General features: G+C 42.5%; 1 protein-coding gene across 1 annotated transcript in view; it reads right to left on the bottom strand.

Annotated features, from left to right (window-relative positions):
• The window catches only part of LARGE1 (LARGE xylosyl- and glucuronyltransferase 1), a 521,095-nt gene that overhangs the window by 233,244 nt on the left and 266,268 nt on the right, over window positions 1-21,583 (bottom strand). The window contains exon 3 of the mRNA XM_073650219.1: window positions 17,837-18,132. Coding sequence (XP_073506320.1) covers window positions 17,837-18,132 — 296 coding nt within the window. The remainder of the gene's footprint in view (window positions 1-17,836; window positions 18,133-21,583) is intronic.

Genomic DNA, 21,583 nt, shown 5'->3' with positions numbered 1-21,583 from the left:
TTCTGCAGCTGTTTGGTCGCCCACTTGAGACAGCTTTGCTCAAACTATTTTAATTGAGGTATAATACAATTATGGCGCTAAGTCGTTATTACCCTACGCCCGCGTTCTTTCGAAGGATGAGATGTTTTTCACGTGCCCATAATGCGCTAAACGAAAAGCGAATGTGAATTACGCCATTTACATAATGATTATGGGTGAAAATAAAGTGAAACGCCGAGGGTGTTATAAATGTAATGTGGGAGGGGGCACGGCATGACAATATTCAACGTAGAAAAGAGTGAGTGTTAACCCCCTGGCTGCTAAAGCGGGATAAAAAAAATTATATATATATACCCATGGTACCTAAAACATGGAGTTTTGTACCAGCTGAGCAATAATTGACTGTCACTATTGATGAAAATGTCATGATACAAGCTGCGGTATTATTTAAATAGAAATAATTTTTGGACACTAGTACTGTGTGGCACTGTTATTTGGCACTGCTTAGTATAATTAAGGCACTGATAGCGGTATTATTTGGATTTTATATGGTAGACTAAAAGATACTAATATGTGGGCTCTGTATGGTCAGAGTATATCACCACTAGCCGTATTGTAGGGTACAATAAACCGTATGGTACTAGTTTTGCACCATGTGGGATAATTTTTTAGCATTATTTAGATAATATGTTTAGCTCTGCTCTTTGGACACTGTGTGATACTATTATGTGAACATTATGACACTACTGTATGTGTGGGCATCTACAGGACTCCACTTACTCCACGAAGGCCAATAGAGTGTCCTCTTGGTCTTATTTGGGCGAAGTATCTCAGTATGCAGCCCCCAAAAAATGTATATGCCACAATATAGAGCTTTTCCTAGCATGTATATTAAAGAGAGGTCATTAGTGTAATGTGACCAGAGCCTGATACTGTTACGCTGGCTTCATGTGGTAACATTATTTGGTATTATTGATAGTCATATTATATCGCCACTATATAGTACTGTCCTTTCTACACTATGATGCTATATAGCAGGACTTCTCAATGTTTCTCTCTTGTAGCATCACACACGAGGACGTAGTAAGGCTCTCGATTCTCCTCCTGTTAAAACGAACTGGGGCCTAGATAAGCAAATAACTCACCAAGAATGAAGACCTATTGGTGATACCTTCATGACTTCGAGCCAACTCATTGTAGAGGTAAACTGAGTTTTCGTAGGTCTTGTCCGAAGCAAGTTAGTGCTAACTCCGAGTCTTGAAGATTTTAACAGACTCTCATAGCGGTTGGATCAAGGTCAAGCTGGTATCTCATACTTGCCAAGTTTTTTAGAGGATACTGGATGAAGGAGATACCGCCCGGACTCCCAGAAGAGTTGGCAAATATCCCGGGTACCATCGAAACCTCTAGAAGACAAACGTTTTTGAGAAGGTTTTCTAAGGATGGTGTCGAAATGCTCCATCATCAGAAGGTACAATTGCACCTTCAAGGTGTAGGTTATGCAAATTTTTACAGCAAAACCATGTAAATGTAACGTAGAGCAAGTCGGTCACCGTAGGCGAGGTACTCGTCTTCCATGCACCGGCACACTACAAGAAAACAGGGTCCCTGTGTGGGTGTGTGTAGTGGTATTGCGGCAGACAACTTCAGGTTCACCTCTGCCACAATTTGAGCGGTGTTGGACCCCTTTAATCCCATGATGAGGAAATCGGACCAGTTCGTAAAAATAAAGCAGGAAATAAGCTAGCTGTTCTCTTCTGCAAATACAGAGGCACATTCTAGGTGGTTATGGACTGTGGCACATTACTTGGGATGAACTTTACTGTAGAACTACAGGCTAAGCTGAGGACCTTCATCTTCCTGGTACAAGGCCAATTGGTTCGATGTGTTTTGCTGTGATCACTGCACCCTAACTGCACTTCCTGAGAACAACGTAAGGTAGCTCCTCCGGTTGTCACCTCACTAAACGTGCCCCAGACTTGCTGATTCTGTCTCTTGGACCGCAGTTTCCAGTTCTGGCCAACACTAGATGTTCCCTATAGTCTCTTAGAGACGTTCCTGATATTCACTTCCTGTGTGTCCCCTGACTTGCCTGCTTAAAGAAGAACGCTGCTGCCACTGAAGATCTCCTACCGAAACTTGCTCCCTTTTTGTCACTGGTGTGTCGCCACGAAGATCGTCGCGAATACACAGCCTGACTTCTCGCAGCTGAGTTTTTGGTGCTTGGTGTTTTTCGGCTGTGAGGGAGTTAATTCTCTCTCTCTGTGCTAGACGAGGCCCAGCCTCGCCCAGCTGCAGTTAATTCTGCAGTATTGGGACTTCTTCAAATACTTGCCGTTCTGATAGGGTAGTTGTCGGTGAAAGCTTTTCATGCAGACTATCAGAGTGATACGTGGTATTGTGGAGTTAGGAGCGAAGTGTACTCAGTGTGGTTTTTTCCCTTCCTCGCTTTATTCTTTATCCCCTTACCCGTTGGTGTTCCCTCCATTGTAGTGGTGTAAGTTTTTGTATGCAAGGTGGTTTTGGGTTTGCCCCTTGTACTGTCTCGTTCGTCTTGTACTGTGTTTGGCATATACGGTCCTGTCCCCAATTGTTGTGATCGGGGTCCTTCTCAGGACTAGATTACTGAGATTCAGGGATTCTCAGGAGGTAGGTTTACGCTGGCGGCCTGGACCTCTGTACCATCAACAGTACCTCCAGGTAGAGGGATTAGGCAGGGCCTCAGTGTAGGGTCAGCATAGGCCCCTGACCTCCTGAACGCCGAGACAGCGTGACATTTTTACTCTGATTTCTTCTCACACACACACACCCGGTGATGATCACCTTTGTCCCAGGGTGTCCATTCTTGTCTCTGTCTCACCACAACCCCTAACTAAACAGAACCTAACACATCCCTCTTACCCCTCCCCAACTATGGCCAGGCCCTACAGTTAACCATGTCATCCCTGACTTACAAGAACTGCAGCCTCCCAGAGGATAACACATGCAAAAAAATACATTTTGCATAACATTAAAACATAGGGATCTACAGAGGGCATGCATGAGGTCTTTTCCACCTTCACATATACTGCACTCTGGACTTTTTAAAAAAGTTGTAAAGTATGGACCAGTTGTGCTTATTTAGTTATTCTCCAGAATACTCCATTGTTCTAAGAGATAACGTTAGGGCCGATGCTCCTCAGTCATCTATGCATGAAGCACGGCGGAATGTACGTGTTTTTGGGTACAGTGCAGTATTTTTGTCAACGGCGTTAACTATTCCTTAATTTATTCATCAAACTACTGAATGCCAACTGTGCTGTCCTGGTCCTGAAGCAAAATGGCTTCTTTCCCAGCAGCTGCCTGCTTCATATAAACTCAGTGACATTTACAAAAAAAAAGTATGTACCCCCTCCCTAACACAAATACAGGAACATGTCTGCCATATTGTTCAGGTGCAGACACCAGGATATACTGTATACGGTGCCAAGATCAAGATTACTCTCGTATCGTCATCATCACATGCCAGTGGCTGCGTGAGTTATGGATGAAATCACACTGGAATCGTGGTTTATATTTGTTTTATGAAAACCTGTTACTTTTTGCTCACAGCTTTGCCCTAATTTTAATCAAGAGCCTTAAAGGAGGTTCTTTTTACAGATTTTCTATTAGTTAAATAAAGGGTGGACAATCCATGTTTGATCCTTGGAAGAGCTAATAACTTTGCCAGGTTGTGCATGGGACTGAACTGCAGCACCTGGAATAGGTACTTTTGTATGTTTGGTACTGTGGCTGTGTAATCAACGAAGTATCACTAGATTGCTTCAGAAACCTTCACTCTGTCAATTAGCTCGAGCTTTAAGGAGCCCCTGTGGCGCCAACATTGGTTTGGCCGGCAGCTATGTCTTTCGACTGCTCCATACACAGGAGCAGTCGCTCAGCCAAGTGCTCTTACATTGACTCCTCTGGCGATGGCTTATCTTGTCGAGAACAAAAGGATAGACAATCTGAAATCGGACATGCCTTATCCATTCCCGACATCATCTGACTTCTCCAAACTTATTAAACTGCCTATTGAGCCTGTCAATGTCGATGGGTTCGGCCAACGTTAGGCTAATGTGTATGGTGGGCTTTAAGAGTCAGATTCTTCCTGATCAAACACTGATGTCCTCTTTTATGGGTCATTAAATTTACGCCAACTTTCTGGGATTGGCTTGGTCACTGCCAAAATGTTTTCTGCATCCATGCCTTCTGTTCCCAAACCACACTTCATCCGTACAAATTCCACGCTTCTTCTACGTCCAATTTCCTGCACCATGAATTCACATTCGGATATCGGGGTCCCATCTGGTGTCATCCAGTAGAGCCGTTTCCTGGAGCTTTTGGCATCACAGACTTCTTGGGAGTCGGGAGGTCTCTCCTTTTTGATGAAGTCTCTAGGATATTCAAGGAGACCAGGCAAATGTGGTTAAGATCCCTTCAAAGTGCCGTGTTCAGTTTAGAACAAGCATTTTGGGAGAATTTTGGATTAATTAAGGTGGTCTAGGTAAAGAATATTGATCTATTGGACAAAGGAGAGCAGCTACAAAGAGCGTCTCTCTCTCTGGAGGACCTGACTTGTTCTGTATTACACGGACAGTCCTCTGATCTTAATAGCTACTGTGTAATACTCAATTTCTCCTGTAGAGGCACTGCAGGGAAATTGAACACTTACATTAAGGTTTACTTGTAGATCACAGATGATCACTGGGGAATTCCAGCACTTTGTGGTCAGCCCATCACCAGAGGACACTTATATCTCCACCACAAGGTAAGCGATCAGCTCACAATGTTAGACCTTTGATTGTTGACCGATTGTTGGTCGGAGAATTATAGCTAAATTATTATAACCTATTGATTTCCTCCTATAAATCCACATTAATGAGACTCAGAATAGCAGAGGAAATACTACCGGGACCGCCCATCCCTTTGAGATAAATGTATCCCTGCAATCTCGGTGATAATTTCCTGCTCATCAGCTGGTGAGCTGTTTATCGGCACAGAAGGTATTTTCCTATTATCCGACATTAATTAGGCCTCCGGAGTATGAGTGATATCGCCGGGAACGCCCATTCAATTGCTGCAACAAATGTATATCTGTGAAATTAATTTATTACTTATTATCACCTAGCATTAATTAGGCATCAAGGGAATTCTGACAATAAACTGAAATATTCTGACTGGTTTCTTGTTTCACTGTCCACATTGAGTATAAGGTGGACTACTTAGAAGAAGACACCAATGTGGAACCTGGTAGAGAGGAGGCAGATTTTGGATTACGACTCGGGAGCTTGAAGCTCTGACTCAGAATTTGAGGTTCATTCGGTGGCTGTAGCGTCGGCGTCCCTGCCTCCTGCTAGGCAGGGACGCTGTTCCCCTCACCTCTCCGCTCTGTGCCCGGCGTCTTCCTCCCGCTCTGCTGGCAGCGCGCGCTGCTTCCCGGCCACGGTGCTTAGGGCGCGCGCGCACTCCCCCTCTCTTAAAGGGGCTGCGCGCGCCGTCCTAAGGAGTCCCCGGCCAATGGCCGGAGGACTTCACCATATATAAGGCACCTCCTCCAAAATGGAGGTGCCCGAGCAATGTTGTTGCAAAGCCTTCACTCTGCTTCAGCCCTCAGGTCCCGTTTCCAGTTACCTGCCAGTCACCTGCCAGATTCCTGCCTGTTACCTGCCAGTCACCTGCCAGATTCCTGCTTGATACCTGCCAGATATCCGTTTACCTGCTTGCAAGCCTGCGGTCCGACGGTCTGCCTTCCGACACCTGTCAGTCTGTCTATGGACCAGCCTGCCTGCTCACCTGGGAGCGCTCATCTGCTACCTGCCTGCTAGCCTACCTGGAGGCTCCGCCGTCACTTGCCGTGATCACCTGCCTGTCCAGAGACTCTTGTCTGCTCACCTGGGAGCGCTCATCTGCTACCTGCCTGCTAGCCTACCTGGAAGCTCCGCCGTCACTTGCCGTGACCACCTGCCTGTCCAGAGACTCTCGCCAGCTCACCTAGGAGCGCTCACCTGCTACCTGCCTGCTAGCCTACCTGGAGGCTCTGCCGTCACTAGCCGTGACCACCTGCCTGGCCAGAGACTCTCGCCCGCTCACCTGGGAGCGCTCACCAGTCACCTGCCTGCTGTCCTTCTTCCCTGTCACTTGCCGTGAGTACCCGTCCTTCTACCCAGAGACTGTCCCTGTCACTTGCCGTGACTACCTGCCCTTCTACCCAGAGACTGTCCCTGTCACTTGCCGTGACTACCTGCCCGTCTTCCCTGGGAGCCACCCGCTTCCTTACAAGGACCGCCCCCTTGTATAGTTGCTCAGAGGTTCCGCCTCCCAGACCCGTTACAGTGGCCACTTTCCGGAGAAGGGTTCGCCGCTTCGTACTCTCGCCCACTCTAGTAGTAATCCTGGGGTAATGATTATTTCAGCATTGAAGGTCCAAGCGACACCCGAGTGTTTTCTGCTGGCGTCAAGACTAATGCAACGAGTGGAGATTTGTGTTCGGGATCTGGGAAACCATCGGCTTATTAAATGTCTTGCTGCTTTATTGATTATGTGTTTCATTACTTAACAGGAGAAGGCAAGTCCAGGCCACATGAAAACTTCTCAGAGAGCCATTAAAACTCTTTTGAGAGAAGGTCGAAAAATAAGTAAGGAGGAAACGAGAGCTTTTATTTGGGTTCTGTCGGATTAAATTTGCTAATGTCGTTCTGAAACCTTCTATTTACCACTTCAATGGCGGCCTGGAGCTTGTAAGATGCAAATATGCGACTTCAACGCAAGAGACGCGGTGGGAAAAAGGAGTATATTCTATGATCTAGAGACCTGATGGAGCTCTGAAATCTACCGAGCTTGAAGGGTTGGGCAAAGTAAAATGGCATAGCGGTATTAGTAGGTCATGGATTAAATGTGGCCCTCATCCAGAGTCAATGGTTGAGGCTTTCCTAGCAAATAACAGACATTAGTGTCAACTTTTGGAAGTTGCTATCCAGGAGAAGATAAATAATGTAAGCACCACTGAATATTTTTGTCCTTGGCCACCCGCGTTTATATGCCTCCTCCATGCCAATTCTTTGTTCACGCCATGTTCATTGTCCACTCTTGGCTTCCAACTTCTTGAGAAGTTAAGGAGCAAGTAACCTTTCAAAAATTGCTGATTTTCAGAAGGTCTCGTGATATCTTCCAACTTGTTCGGGAGGTCTTCCCTTTTTTCAGAACCATCCCTGATATTTTGGGAGAGTTAATAGGCTGAAGAAGAAAAGATGGCCCACTTCTGTCTCCATTGCCCTTTCACCTTAGTCTACATGAAGCTTTTTTCATCTCTAGCAAATAATTGCCCATAGTCATGGACATTCTGCAAGGCATGAGCAGGTAAGAAGACGCGTCTTAACCTTCTGACCTAGGAAGGACAGCTACACTGGTATGTAATATCCAAATGTATCCAAATGTAGAAGGAGAACAGAATCGCTGGGCAACAGTTTATGGACACAACTAGTAAACTTAGGCTTACAACTCGTTCCACAGGAAGGTACAGTACTTGAAAGTTGCAAAATCTGTGAAGCTCACAGTCAGTGTGGTTTGTACAGATGGCAACTGGTTGGCTGTGATGGCTTTCCACTCCTTGGCTCTCTATCAATAGCAGGGTCGTCCCTTACTAGATGTTCGGTTCATTCCTTGGCTGTGGTGGCTTTCTTCTCCTTGGCTCTCTGTCAATAGCAGGGTGGTTCCTTACTAGATTTTCAGTTCATTCCTTGGCTATGGTGGCTTTCCTCTCCTTGGCTCTCTGTCAATAGCAGGGTGGTTCCTTACTAGATGTTGGTTCATTTCTTGGCTTGGTGGCTTTCTTCTCCTTGGCTCCCTGTCAATAGCAGGGTTGTTCCTTACTAGATTTTCAGTTCATTCTTTGGCTGTGGTGGCTTTCCTCTCCTTGGCTCTCTGTCAATAGCAGGATTGTTCCTTACTAGATTTTCAGTTCATTCTTTGGCTGTGGTGGCTTTCCTCTCCTTGGCTCTCTGTCAATAGCAGGGTGGTTCCTTACTAGATGTTGGTTCATTTCTTGGCTTGGTGGCTTTCTTCTCCTTGGCTCCCTGTCAATAGCAGGGTTGTTCCTTACTAGATTTTCAGTTCATTCTTTGGCTGTGGTGGCTTTCCTCTCCTTGGCTCTCTTTCAATAGCAGGGTGGTTCCTTACTAGATGTTGGTTCATTTCTTGGCATGGTGGCTTTCTTCTCCTTGGCTCCCTGTCAATAGCAGTGTTGTTCCTTACTAGATTTTCAGTTCATTCTTTGGCTGTGGTGGCTTTCTTCTCCTTGGCTCTCTGTCAATAGCAGGGTGGTTCCTTACTAGATGTTGGTTCATTTCTTGGCTGTGGTGGCTTTCTTCTCCTTGGCTCCCTGTCAATAGCAGTGTTGTTCCTTACTAGATTTTCAGTTCATTCCTTGGCTGTGGTGGCTTTCCTCTCCTTGGCTCTCTGTCAATAGCAGGGTGGTTCCTTACTAGATGTTGGTTCATTTCTTGGCTTGGTGGCTTTCTTCTCCTTGGCTCCCTGTCAATAGCAGGATTGTTCCTTACTAGATTTTCAGTTCATTCCTTGGCTGTGGTGGCTTTCCTCTCCTTGGCTCTCTGTCAATAGCAGGGTGGTTCCTTACTAGATGTTGGTTCATTTCTTGGCTTGGTGGCTTTCTTCTCCTTGGCTCCCTGTCAATAGCAGTGTTGTTCCTTACTAGATTTTCAGTTCATTCCTTGGCTGTGGTGGCTTTCCTCTCCTTGGCTCTCTGTCAATAGCAGGGTGGTTCCTTACTAGATGTTGGTTCATTTCTTGGCTTGGTGGCTTTCTTCTCCTTGGCTCCCTGTCAATAGCAGTGTTGTTCCTTACTAGATTTTCAGTTCATTCCTTGGCTGTGGTGGCTTTCCTCTCCTTGGCTCTCTGTCAATAGCAGGGTGGTTCCTTACTAGATGTTGGTTCATTTCTTGGCTTGGTGGCTTTCTTCTCCTTGGCTCCCTGTCAATAGCAGTGTTGTTCCTTACTAGATTTTCAGTTCATTCTTTGGCTGTGGTGGCTTTCCTCTCCTTGGCTCTCTGTCAATAGCAGGGTGGTGCTTTACTAGGTGTTGAGTTCATTCCTTGTCTCCATATCCATCCAGTGCTCACACATCGGATCACTCCAGACCTCCTATGTCAGATGGGCAGCCTGGAACAGACTTTTTTCTCTACAGCCAATGGCTTAAGGCTCTAGAGAGATGTGTTATTTAGAAAACTCTCCTCACCCTCTCCGGTAGGAGATGCCATTGGCTCTTCTACTGATGACTCCAGCAGTCGTCCTTTGTACCTGTGTCACAATCTCTGTGCCAACTTTTATTACAAGGAGACTTATTTGGACCACAAATAGCGTTAGGGGCAAGTACATCATCTTCTGACCTATGAGGATGTCATTCCCATGCTATTGTCTGCTCAAGTTGTCCAACAGATCTCCCTTATGAAGACTAACCAAAACTACAAGATCTCGCCTCACAAAAGATGTAAAAACCGAGTCAACGAGTTCCACAACACAATTTCATATCAGAACATCTTCAACCAGTAACCGGAGAGAATTTCGCTTACTTCTCAGCTCTGGGGATGCTCAATGTTAAAAAGGGGTCAACGGGGGTCCAATAGAGAATATCTACTGTTTCATGAGGAAATTGTCCTTTAAAAGACTATACAAAAAAATGGCTGCCTCAATGGGCAAAGGCCATATGTTTTTGAGGTAGAAACCTAACTATGGATTTGTTAAAAATGTGGCCACTACTTTAGCTTTGTTAGGAGATCCTATTCAAGCCTAAATTTAGACAGGATCTGTTAAGGTATTGGGTTCCCTTGATTCTGTTGGCAAATCCTTATTTGGCATTTTTGGAGACATCTTAGAAGATGGAGAGTCGCCATAAAGGACATAATCTTTAAAGTTTCGAGGTTGTTCCCATGGGTTTCACGCATTGTCTCCTTTGAAGGCATTTGGTGAAACCCATTAAGTTAAATGTAGAAATAGGAAATCTAGATCCCATTTTGAAGATGGCCTCCCTTTATTTGCCTGCATACACAAAACGGAGACTGAACTGAATGAAATCAAGTTCCGAATTTGCATGTGAAGTTGACTTTATAAGAAGCGGAGAGAGAAGGCCTGATGTTTGTAGGATGGATAATTCATCTTGCGGAGAAGTACACACGTGGATTGTCAGAAAGTCTGATTTAGAATTAATTACAAGAATTAATTGGAAGTTAATCTCTACCCACAGATCCGCGCACTAACCTATCATCGAGCAGCCAAGAAGAATTAAAGATTTGTTGGGAGACTCAAAAAGTAGAATGAAATGGAGGAGTCTAGTGCTAAGCTGTGCCAGGGAGACCCGTAATCCGTGTGCGTTCCTACGGCGGAGTTACTGATGGGCGATATCACTAAACCAATAAACGTAACACTTACACGCCGAGCAGATGCAAAATCGGTAATAACTCCAATGTTAATGAACTCATTTTTGGAAAACTCTTCTCTATTATACTCGGCAGAGGCATAATACTGGAGATTGCAGAGTAATAATCATCGAATTAGCTGCACTGCAAACTATGTGTTGTCTACATGTGCTTGTATCAATGCTAAAAGATATATCTACTGTAATACTGCTCCTATGTACAAGAATATAACTACTATAATACTGCCCCCTATGTACAAGAATAGAACTACTATAATACTGCTCCTATGTACAAGAATAGAACTACTATAATACTGCCCCCTATGTACAAGAATAGAAGTACTATAATACTGCCTCCTAAGTACAAGAATAGAACTACTGTAATACTGCCCCCTATGTACAAGAATATAACTACTATAATACTGCTCCTATATACAAGAATATAACTACTATAATACTGCTTCCTATGTATAAGAATATAACTACTATAATACTGCCCCCTATGTACAAGAATATAACTACTATAATACTGCCCCCTATGTACAAGAATATAACTACTATAATACTGCCTCCCATGTATAAGAATAGAACTACTATAATACTGCTCCTATATACAAGAATATAACTACTATAATACTGCCTCCCATGTATAAGAATATAACTACTATAATACTGCTCCTATATACAAGAATATAACTACTATAATACTGCTTCCTATGTACAAGAATATAACTACTATAATACTGCCTTTATGTACAAGAATATAACTACTATAATACTGCCCCCTATGTACAAGAATATAACTACTATAATACTGCCTCTATGTACAAGAATATAACTACTATAATACTGCCCCCTATGTACAAGAATAGAACTACTATAATACTGCCTCCTAAGTACAAGAATAGAACTACTGTAATACTGCCCCCTATGTACAAGAATATAACTACTATAATACTGCTCCTATATACAAGAATATAACTACTATAATACTGCTTCCTATGTATAAGAATATAACTACTATAATACTGCCCCCTATGTACAAGAATATAACTACTATAATACTGCCCCCTATGTACAAGAATATAACTACTATAATACTGCTCCCTATGTACAAGAATATAACTACTATAATACTGCTCCCTATGTACAAGAATATAACTACTATAATACTTCCCCCTATGTACAGGAATATAACTACTATAATACTGCCTCTATATGCTGGAATATAACTACTATAATACTGCCCCCTATGTACAAGAATATAACTACTATAATACTGCCCCCTGTGTACAAGAATATAACTACTATAATACTGCTCCCTATGTACAAGAATATAACTACTATAATACTGCCCCTATGTACAAGAATATAACTACTATAATACTGCTCCCTATGTACAAGAATATAACTACTATAATACTGCCCCTATGTACAAGAATATAACTACTATAATACTGCCCCCTATGTACAAGAATATAACTACTATAATACTGCCCCCTATGTACAAGAATATAACTACTATAATACTGCTCCCTATGTACAAGAATATAACTACTATAATACTGCCCCTATGTACAAGAATATAACTACTATAATACTGCTCCTATGTACAAGAATATAACTACTATAATACTGCTCCTATGTACAAGAATATAACTACTATAATACTGCCTCTATATGCTGGAATATATTGCTATTATATGATATTTATGCTATAAATCCTTTCTTAAAGTAGTTAAGCGTAAATTACATTTTTTGACTTTTTCCTTTCATTCAGGCGGATCTGACAGGTCTGAATAAAATCTTCCGAGCGCACAGAATCTCTATGACCTGCACGTTATGCCGGGTCCCTGAGCAGCTTCTACACTTGAATCCCTCAAATCGCAACAATTCCTTTATTGTGGACCTTCTATTCAAGTACTAAGAAGTTTTTCCGAAAACAGCCTTGTCCAGGGAAGTGATGGAGGCCATAATGGAAGCGCGGTGACTGGGGACCTCGTCCTCGCAGAACGCTGCCTTCTCCTATAGCGGGTGTCACTTTGTGACTTGTAGGTGGTGCGCTGAGGCTTGAGTGAAATGCGCAGAGAAGCATAAGTAACTCACAGCTCGCTCCATTCACACAGCTGTCTGCGACGCGGGATTAGGATTCATATACACTTCATATGGGGGGGGTTGATGGCTCCCGTTCCTCTATCCGACCACTGTACCTGCCAAAACGGCCATTATACTGTGAATTACCCTATTATACCATAAAAAGGACAATAAGTTGCATAAAACAGCACGACGGGAGAAATATGAATATTCCTTAGCGGAATTAGCTCTCCCCCCACCCCAACCCTAACGAGAGATCTCCCTGACGCGCGCTGTCAATCTTAGTTTTACGCCCCATTTGAACCGCGTTCTCCTGGGAGATTCTTATGTTCAAGCACAGTCAGCAAAGGCGGAAACGAACCGCTAACCCCTTATATGCTAGAGGCTGCAATTGGACAGAGGCTGCAGTACCATTCACAGCCACTATACAAAGCAGTGAGCTCTGTCTGGCGCTCCACAACTCCTTCGATCATATGATCGGCAGGGTTTAAACTGAATGCCAGATTTGTAGAAATTAGAAATGAGTAAATTGAATTGTAACTATCTGAATTTCTTAAGAATTTCCCCCAAAATTTGATTTACCAAAATCTAAATTTTTGGGGATTCCATTCTGAGGTCCAGGAATGGCAGGGTGGGGGGATATGTTATGTCTTTTTGGCCCTTTTCATATATCTTGTGTTGCCATAGGTCTTCTAATCGTCTCCTTTGTTTTCTAACTCCTCCTCTATCTGGGCCTCCAGCACTACTGTTCTTTTCTAGGCCCCATACCTTGATGAGAATCGTGCCACACGCAGTCAAGTGGGGCATGACGCACATCTTTGATGTCAATAATGTGCGTCAAGCCTAGAAAAGAAGGGAAAAAAGATGACAGAAAAAGAGGACCTGAGAAAAGCAGATTGGAGGACCAGAGAGGCGCAGATTGTTAGGCCTGAGAGGAGCAGATCAGAGGACCAGGGAGAAGCAGATCAGAGGACAAGAGAGGACCAGATCGGAGGACCAGACAAAAGCAGATTGGAAAAGCAGATCAGAGGCCCAAAGAAAAGCAGATTGGAGGACCTGAGAGGAGCAGATTGGAAGAGCCGATTGGAAGACCTGAGAGGAGCAGGGAGGAGGACCTCAGCGAAACATATCATAGGACAAGAGAGGAGCAGATCGGACAACCAGAGAACAGCAGATCAGTGGACCAGAGAGGAGCAGATCAGAGGTCCAGATAAAAACAGATCGGGGGACCTGAGAGGAGCAGATCGGAGGACCTGAGAGGAGCAGATAGGAGGACCTGAGAGGAGCAGATAGGAGGACCAGAGAAAAACAGATAGGAGGACCGGAGAAGAGCAGATAGGAGGCCCGGGGAAGAGCAGATAGGAGGACCGGAGAAGAGCAGATAGGAGGACCGGAGAAGAGCAGATCGGGGGACCAGAGAAGAGCAGATCGGAGGACCGGAAGGAAAACAGATTGGAGGACCAAAGAGGAGCAGATCAGAAGACAGAGAGGAGCACATCGGAGGACCAGAAAAAAACATATCGGATGACCTATAAAGAGCAGATTGGAGGACCAGAGAGTAGCCAATTCGAATATCAGAGAGGAACAGATCAAAGGACCTGATAGCAGCAGGTTGGAGGACGTCAGCAGCAGGAAATGTATGGAGAGGGCTGAGGATAGGTGAGTATAAAATGTATTTTTTTTTGCCCCTTCCCAGCGAATTTGACTAAAATTACATTTTTTTTATGCAAATTGTATTTCCTGGACGGACTAGAGCTAATATACCGAATTTGAATCTCAAAAGATTTGCTCATCTCTAGTGGAAATTCATAGTCTAACTGGGATCAAACCTTGGATGAAAATGGATTGTTTTCAGGACAAAACACTGGGGCTGGGCATCTCACCGCCTCACTGAAGGCTTACCTCTTCAATTAAATGGCCACACATGGGGTTTAGACCATTAGGACCTCCACTGTCCCGAGAAGATAGACTCATCAAGTTGACAGGTGGCAAACTAAGCTTTTTCCATATGTCTCACTTATTTTGATGGCATGTGGCAACAGGTGCAAAGGGCAAACAATTTTATTCTACCTTTGGGTCAACTAACCCAAAACCATCAAACCTACGAACACAGTGAAGCAAAGATGGACTTCGTAAAGAGTGTAAGAGATATTTATTGGTCCAGTGTAAGGTGTCCATCATGGAGGACCTCCTTCAAGACTACCTCACCAATGTGCTATGTTGAGAGGTTCATTAGTCAGGAGTGCAGCTATAAAAGGGCCAGCTGTAGAAGCCAACCTAAGGGGTCCCAAAGACCTCTCTGCAACATAGGAAGACAATCATTTCAAAGAAAAAATTGACCATATCCGTCAGGAAATTTTCTCCCAATCCTCAAACGTTTTGCATGCTCTCCCCCGCCACATTGTATCTTGCTCACTTTCTGATTTCGAACCAGTCACGGAAGATGAAGTGATCAGGCTCCTTGCATCTTCTCGCCCTACCACCTGCACCAGTGACCCTATTCCCTCACATATCCTTCAGTCCCTTGCTCCAGCTGTCACCACTCACTTAACTAAAATTTTCAACCTCTCCCTCTCATCTGGTATCTTTCCCTCTTCTTTTAAACATGCCAGCATACATCCATTACTTAAAAAAACATCCTTTGACCAGAACTGCACGGCCAACTACAGACCTGTTTCCAATCTTCCCTTTATCTCTAAACTCCTGGAACGCCTGGTCCCGTCTAATCCGCTATCTCTCAGACAACTCTCTTCTTGACCCTTTACAATCTGGTTTCCGCTCTTTACATTCTACTGAAACTGCCCTCACTAAAGTCTCTAATGATCTACTAACAGCTAAATCTAATGGTCACTGCTCCCTGCTGATTCTCCTGGATCTCTCTGCAGCATTCGACACTGTGGATCACCAGCTCCTCCTCACTGTGCTCCGCACTATTGGCCTCAAGGACACTGTTCTCTCCTGGTTCTCCTCCTATCTCTCTGACCGCTCCTTCTCTGTGTCTTTTGCCAGCTCCTCCTCCTCTCTCCTTCCCCTTACTGTCGGGGTTCCTCAAGGATCAGTCCTAGGCCCCCTTCTTTTCTCCTTATACACCGCTCCCATTGGACAAACAATCAGTAGATTCGGTTTTCAGTGTCATCTCTATGCTGATGACACCCAATTATACACCTCTGCTCCGGACATCACCCCTGCATTATTACAAAAGACCAGTGATTGTCTTTCTGCTGTGTCTAACACTATGTCCTCCCTCTACCTAAAACTGAACTACTCGTATTTCCTCCCTCCACTAACCTACCTGTGCTCTATATTGCCATTTCCGTTTGTGGCTCAACCATTACTCCCCAGCAACAAGCCCGCTGTCTTGGGGTCATTTTTGATTCAGATCTTTCTTTCACTCCTCACATCAAATCACTCGCTCGTTCATGTCATTTACACCTCAAAAACATCTCAAGAATCAGGACTTTTCTCACCTTTGACTCGGCAAAAACTCTTACTGTAGCTCTTATTCATTCTCGTCTCGACTATTGCAACTCTCTACTTATTGGTCTCCCTCTTACTAAACTCTCCCCTCTCCAATCCATTCTTAACGCAGCAGCCAGGATCATATTAATCGCCAACCGCTACACCGATGCCTCTTCCCTGTGCCAGTCATTGCATTGGTTACCCATCCAATATAGAGTTCAATTTAAACTTATCACGCTTACCCACAAAGCGCTCCATGCTTCAGTACCCCCCTACATCTCCTCCCTTGTCTCAGTCTACCACCCTACACGTGCCCTCCGTTCTGCCAGTGACTTAAAACTAAAATCCTCCATAATCCGAACTTCCCACTCCCGTCTCCAAGATTTCTCGCGTGCTGCGCCAATTCTCTGGAATGCACTACCCAGGACAGTTCGATTAATTCCCAATACCCACAGTTTCAAGCGAACCCTAAAAAAACATTTCTTTAGACTGGCGTATCACCTAAACACACTCTGTCCATCCCAGCTTTCCCCCATATTAAAATCTTCTTCAACTTCGGGTTCAAACCAACCATGCACATAAAAGCCTCGGTCAGGACGGTACACATACTGGCTGGCGATCAGTCCATGTATTATTTATCCTATTTAGTATATCAAGGCTGCATTATACAATATATGTACATTCTACTTTTTGTGTCTCCCCCCATTTCCTCATAGACTGTAAGCTTGAGAGCAGGGCCCTCACTCCTTTGGTCCCCGATGCTGGAGGAAATCCTTAATGTCACCATAGCACAGCATGAGTTATATCTGATCCTTTGTAGGAAAATAATTGCATAATAATAAGCTCCGAGGAGGAAGAAAACTTCTTTTGTTCGTTAATGCGCTCTAAAATACCTTTTAATGGAAGGCTTTAGTGCTGCACATTGGCACAGCTCGAGAGATGTAGGTAAAGTGCTATTAATGGGCACCCGTCTGCCATCTCGCCTCACCTGGTGAATGTCTTTACTCATCGAAGACCACAAAGTAGACCGCCGTCTCATAATTAGCCAGACAGGAACTAAGCAGATTATTAACCCTTTAGGGACAAAGCTTTTTTTGGGTATTATGATTTTTTTTTATTTATTTTTGTCTTTTCATCGTCAAATTAATAATTTCTTTCATACAGATATTTTTTTTCAAACATATAACAGACTGATTTTTTTTTTGTGTGTGTGTGATAAATTGTAATTTTTTTTAATGCCATCATGTTAAATTACACATAACTTATCTATTAACAGCTATTAGCTTTTCTCGGAAGAGAAAACTGCAGTTCTGGATTTTTTTTTTTTTTGCTTATTAATAATATTCACCCTGCAGAAAAAAGTTTACAACTTTTGCATAATAATTTTTTTTTTTTACAGAATTTGTTTTTATTTTTGACCACTTATTCTGAGACCTAAATCTCTTTTTTTTTTTCGTTTCCGTTGATTATTTTTGCAACATTTTATTATACTATTTTAGGCACCTATTTAATTTTTTTAGCACTTTTTACACTGGGATAGTTTATACAACTCAATGTTAAATTTGGTGTAGTTTGATTTTTTTTTATGTATTTTAATTATATTTTAGTGATTTTTATTCTTTTTTACACTTTAAAAAAAAATGTTTTCTGATTTATCTGCCCTGGGAAAGTTTTCTATTTCTTGCCTTTAGTTTAGTTTTCTCTGTCTTGCCTTCTCTCCAGCTTTCAGTTGGAGTGTCATAGGTTGCTTATTGTTCATATCGGCACTGCTCACCTCCCTATGCGGAAGTGAGCAATGATGGACAACCCCCTTCCATGATGTCCCATCATTATTCATAAACATTCAACTTTTCATACCTCACACTTTTCGACCACCGGCTGCTGGCCACACTCGGAACTGTTACCAGCCACAATGCCGGCCCGCAAACTCTCACTGTCTCCCGTGCCCTCTTCCATAGAGTAAGTTTTTGACCGATTTCCGTGTCGATGTAACGAACTCCGACTCTGTACCAGGCTGAGTTGCTTTCGGAGAACCCGGTTCTCTTCCTCCACTTCTCGCACACGCACTTCCAGGCTCTCCCGCTGGCTGGAAGCTGCATAACGCGGACTGTGAGGCTGGGTATCCAGCGGGGACAAGGAGACAGACTTCCCATCTGCAAAAAAATAGAGAAAGTTTTTTTAAAAAATATCCATCTACCGACTTTGTACAAGGAGAGAGATTTATATTCAATGTGTAGCGGACTGTTGCGTATAATAATGGCAATATATGATCTAACGTAGCAACAGCTGGAGATAAGAGAGTATTCTCATCTACTTTAATAATGAAATAACACTGCATGCAGAAAAGGGCATGTAAAAGCACAACCACAAATTTTACATGTGGTACTGCAATGGGGTTTGCGTAAATGCAATTGTATTGTAAAACCCATTGCGGTACTCCATATAAAAATGATGAACTGATGAATACTGAACTGTCGGAATATAGCAAGTGGTTTTCTGTTTTTTATCCATTGTGACCTACAAAGGCGACATACAATAAACAAGGTTCTCCGTGTAAGTGTTATTCTCAAGTGTTTAGTGTAATAATGGCAATAAAGGATTCTAGAAACACTTGGAAAACACTGAAAAGAAAGAGTGAACTCTTACAATAGCAAAATCAAAGAAAGACAGGTTAAAAAAATAGAAAACAAGAAAAGATCCTTGCTAGTCTGGTTACAAATAATCTAAGAAGCAGTACTCAATGACAGGCAACAGCTACAAAAGCAAATAAGATGCACAAAAAAGAGACAAAAATGGTGATCCCAATGTTAAATTACCCCTTTGTAAATCCTTTGTAAGACAACATCTTGAACAAGGGATTCAGTTTTGTATTGTAAAAATGATATTCTAGGAGAGTGGGTCATTCATTACACATGACGGTAGATGAATTATGTATAATTAATTAAGAAAGGTTAAATTTGGCAAACTTGTGTCTTTTCTCAAACCAACTAATAACAATTTGAAATCATTTAATGCAACACCATTCATTAAACCTACCATACTCTTAACTCTTTTTGGCCTTGGTACCAATAGGTAACAAGTCCTGAAGCCTAGGTTATTTTTCCTAAACCATAACAGCTCACAGAGGATGCACAACATTCCTGTCTTTGTTAGAAAAGCTTTTTATAGGCCAGTAGTGAGGAAGGGAGTATAAACCATTACTATTATAAACCACTTGCTAGATACAGGCAGACCAGTATTAGGTGAAGAAATCACATTCATAATTTTTTAATGTAGTACCACAATGGGGTTTACAATACAGTTGCATTTATGGAAACCCCATTACAGCACCACATGTAAAATTTGAGGTTGTGTTTTTTCATGCCTTTTCCAGCAAGCTGTGTTATTTCATTATTAAAATTGATGGGGGAAAACATACATAAAACTTCTATGAACAAAAAATGATGGACAACACAACATGCTATTCACCTTTATTGGTATTGGTACTAAAGAATACCAGATACTGAAGCAAATGTTATTTGTGCTAAACTATGACAGCACTCAGAGGATGCAAAGCTCTTCTGTCTTCATTAGGAAACTATTATTTTGTTTTGAATAGTAGTAAAACAGTGAGTGTAAACCATTAGCATAAGTTAAAGAAAAGTCATAAAATCCCTTCCAAGATAGACGCAGTTCACCCTCTATTAGTTGGAAAAACCTCACTCATCATTTTTATAAGTGGTACCGGAGTGGGGTTTGCAATACAGTTGCATTTATGTTAACCCCATTGCGGTACCACAAATCTGTGGGTGTGTTTCTTATGTGCCATTTCTGCATGCTGAGTTACTTCTTTATTAAAATAAATGGGGAAAAATACACAAAAAAAGTTTCTGTTTTTAAACATTAACAAAAATCTCCCTTTTGTTGTGAACCTATAATAACAAACATTATGCTCATTTGTTGAACAGTACACGGGTTGATCACTGGACAATCCCTTTACAAAAAAAAAAAAAATTGTCAGTGTTGTAGTCCTCAACAATAATTTGTAGGGGAATCTATAAGAGAAATCAGGCAATGGTTCAGTTTCATTACAGCACCTCCCCAGGCCAATGAAAGTATTACACACATCCTATTGAAATCAGTAGATAGGCTAAAAAAAATCCATGCAAGTGTTAGGTCCTACAGAGTGAAAAATTATGAATAAGATCCTGTGTTAGGGTATCCACCATGGTGTTGATAAAAAATATGCGTGCCATAACAATATATACAACTTTCACTAAAATATATGCGGACACAACTTCAAAGCCGAACATTACCTCCATGTTTTATGGCTGCATTTTCTCATTTCTTGATATGCGCATAAGAATAGAGGCGCCAGGAAAAAATATTCTCCAAGATACATTAGATTAAGGCCATAAAAAGCCACTATTTACATCCCTATAGTGGCACCTAGCTTTTTAAGGATGATTCATGCTTCACGATATGTATATAACACCGTGATCGCCAGCGAACAGACTTTTTTATGCGTCAATTATTCAAAGTCAACTCCTTGAATACAGAAAATAGAAAAAAAAAAGGAAATGAACGTCTTAGAAGTGGTAAATGCGCTTCCTAGTGTCGTCTACATCTCTATAAGTTGGGTCTCCTTCTAGCCTCTTTCAGACCTCGGTGGAATATCTCCGCTATTGAAGCCAGGTCCATTAATTAAAGCCACTAGTGGATTGGTAATTAAGGCTGTGGATGTGAAAAGACTCTGCTCTTTTAATTTGGCTGTTTGCTGCTTAATTGATCTGTTAATTAAGAGCATGGGCCATAGTTGCTCGTTTAACGCCTGTATGTGCGTAAATGTCTAATTTCAGATGATGGTTGAAATTCTTTCCGTGCCAAGAGAGTCATTGAGGGGATATTTACTGAGCAAGCGTCCACCTCGCCGTGACCCCCTGATTGATCCGTTAGCTAATTACAGAGCGGGTAGCGTTACTTGCAAATGTAGTAAAGACACAGATGATTAATTTTTTATTTTATTAATCTCATTCACATCATACATTTTTGCATTTGATCTATCAAAAAAATTTCCAAAGTAAATACAATACACGGATGCCACCAGTGCCAAACTCCGTTAGGGAATTATAGAGGGGTGCCCCTATAAATGATCATCAATCAATCAGCTTCAAAGTCTGTTTTAGATCTGGAGGTCCAGAAAAATAAATTCTTGTGTAATACTTCGTTTTACCTGTGGGAGTGCTGTAGGAAAACTTAACACTTGCTGACAGCTTCTCTAAATGATACAGCTGTTGATACCATTTATCATTACGGACCCTCCTATTTACAGGGGTTTTTCAAATAATCTGTTAGGGAATTCTGAGTTGATAGCTATGTAATATTTCATTTCTCCTTTGGAGGCGCTGTATCAAAATCGATCACTTACTGCTAGGTTCCCATACAGATTACAAGTCTTCTCATCATGATGGTAAGAGTGATGATGATGATGGTGAACCATTGTAAGCGTTCATCGGCGCTCGGCAGATTTTTCGCCACAAATCTCTTACAAATCCGCAGCTGGACACCATGAACCTGGTTTTCAGATGGAACTCGCTTGGAAGTTAAGATTGGGGCTCTTAGCGT

Source organism: Phyllobates terribilis, unplaced genomic scaffold (genome assembly GCF_046119375.1).
Source record: "Phyllobates terribilis strain yellow unplaced genomic scaffold, ASM4611937v1 Scaffold_10__3_contigs__length_209671492, whole genome shotgun sequence".
Lineage (NCBI taxonomy): Eukaryota > Metazoa > Chordata > Amphibia > Anura > Dendrobatidae > Phyllobates > Phyllobates terribilis.
Note: the sequence above shows the minus strand (reverse complement) of the source record. Positions and strands in the feature narration are given on the sequence as shown.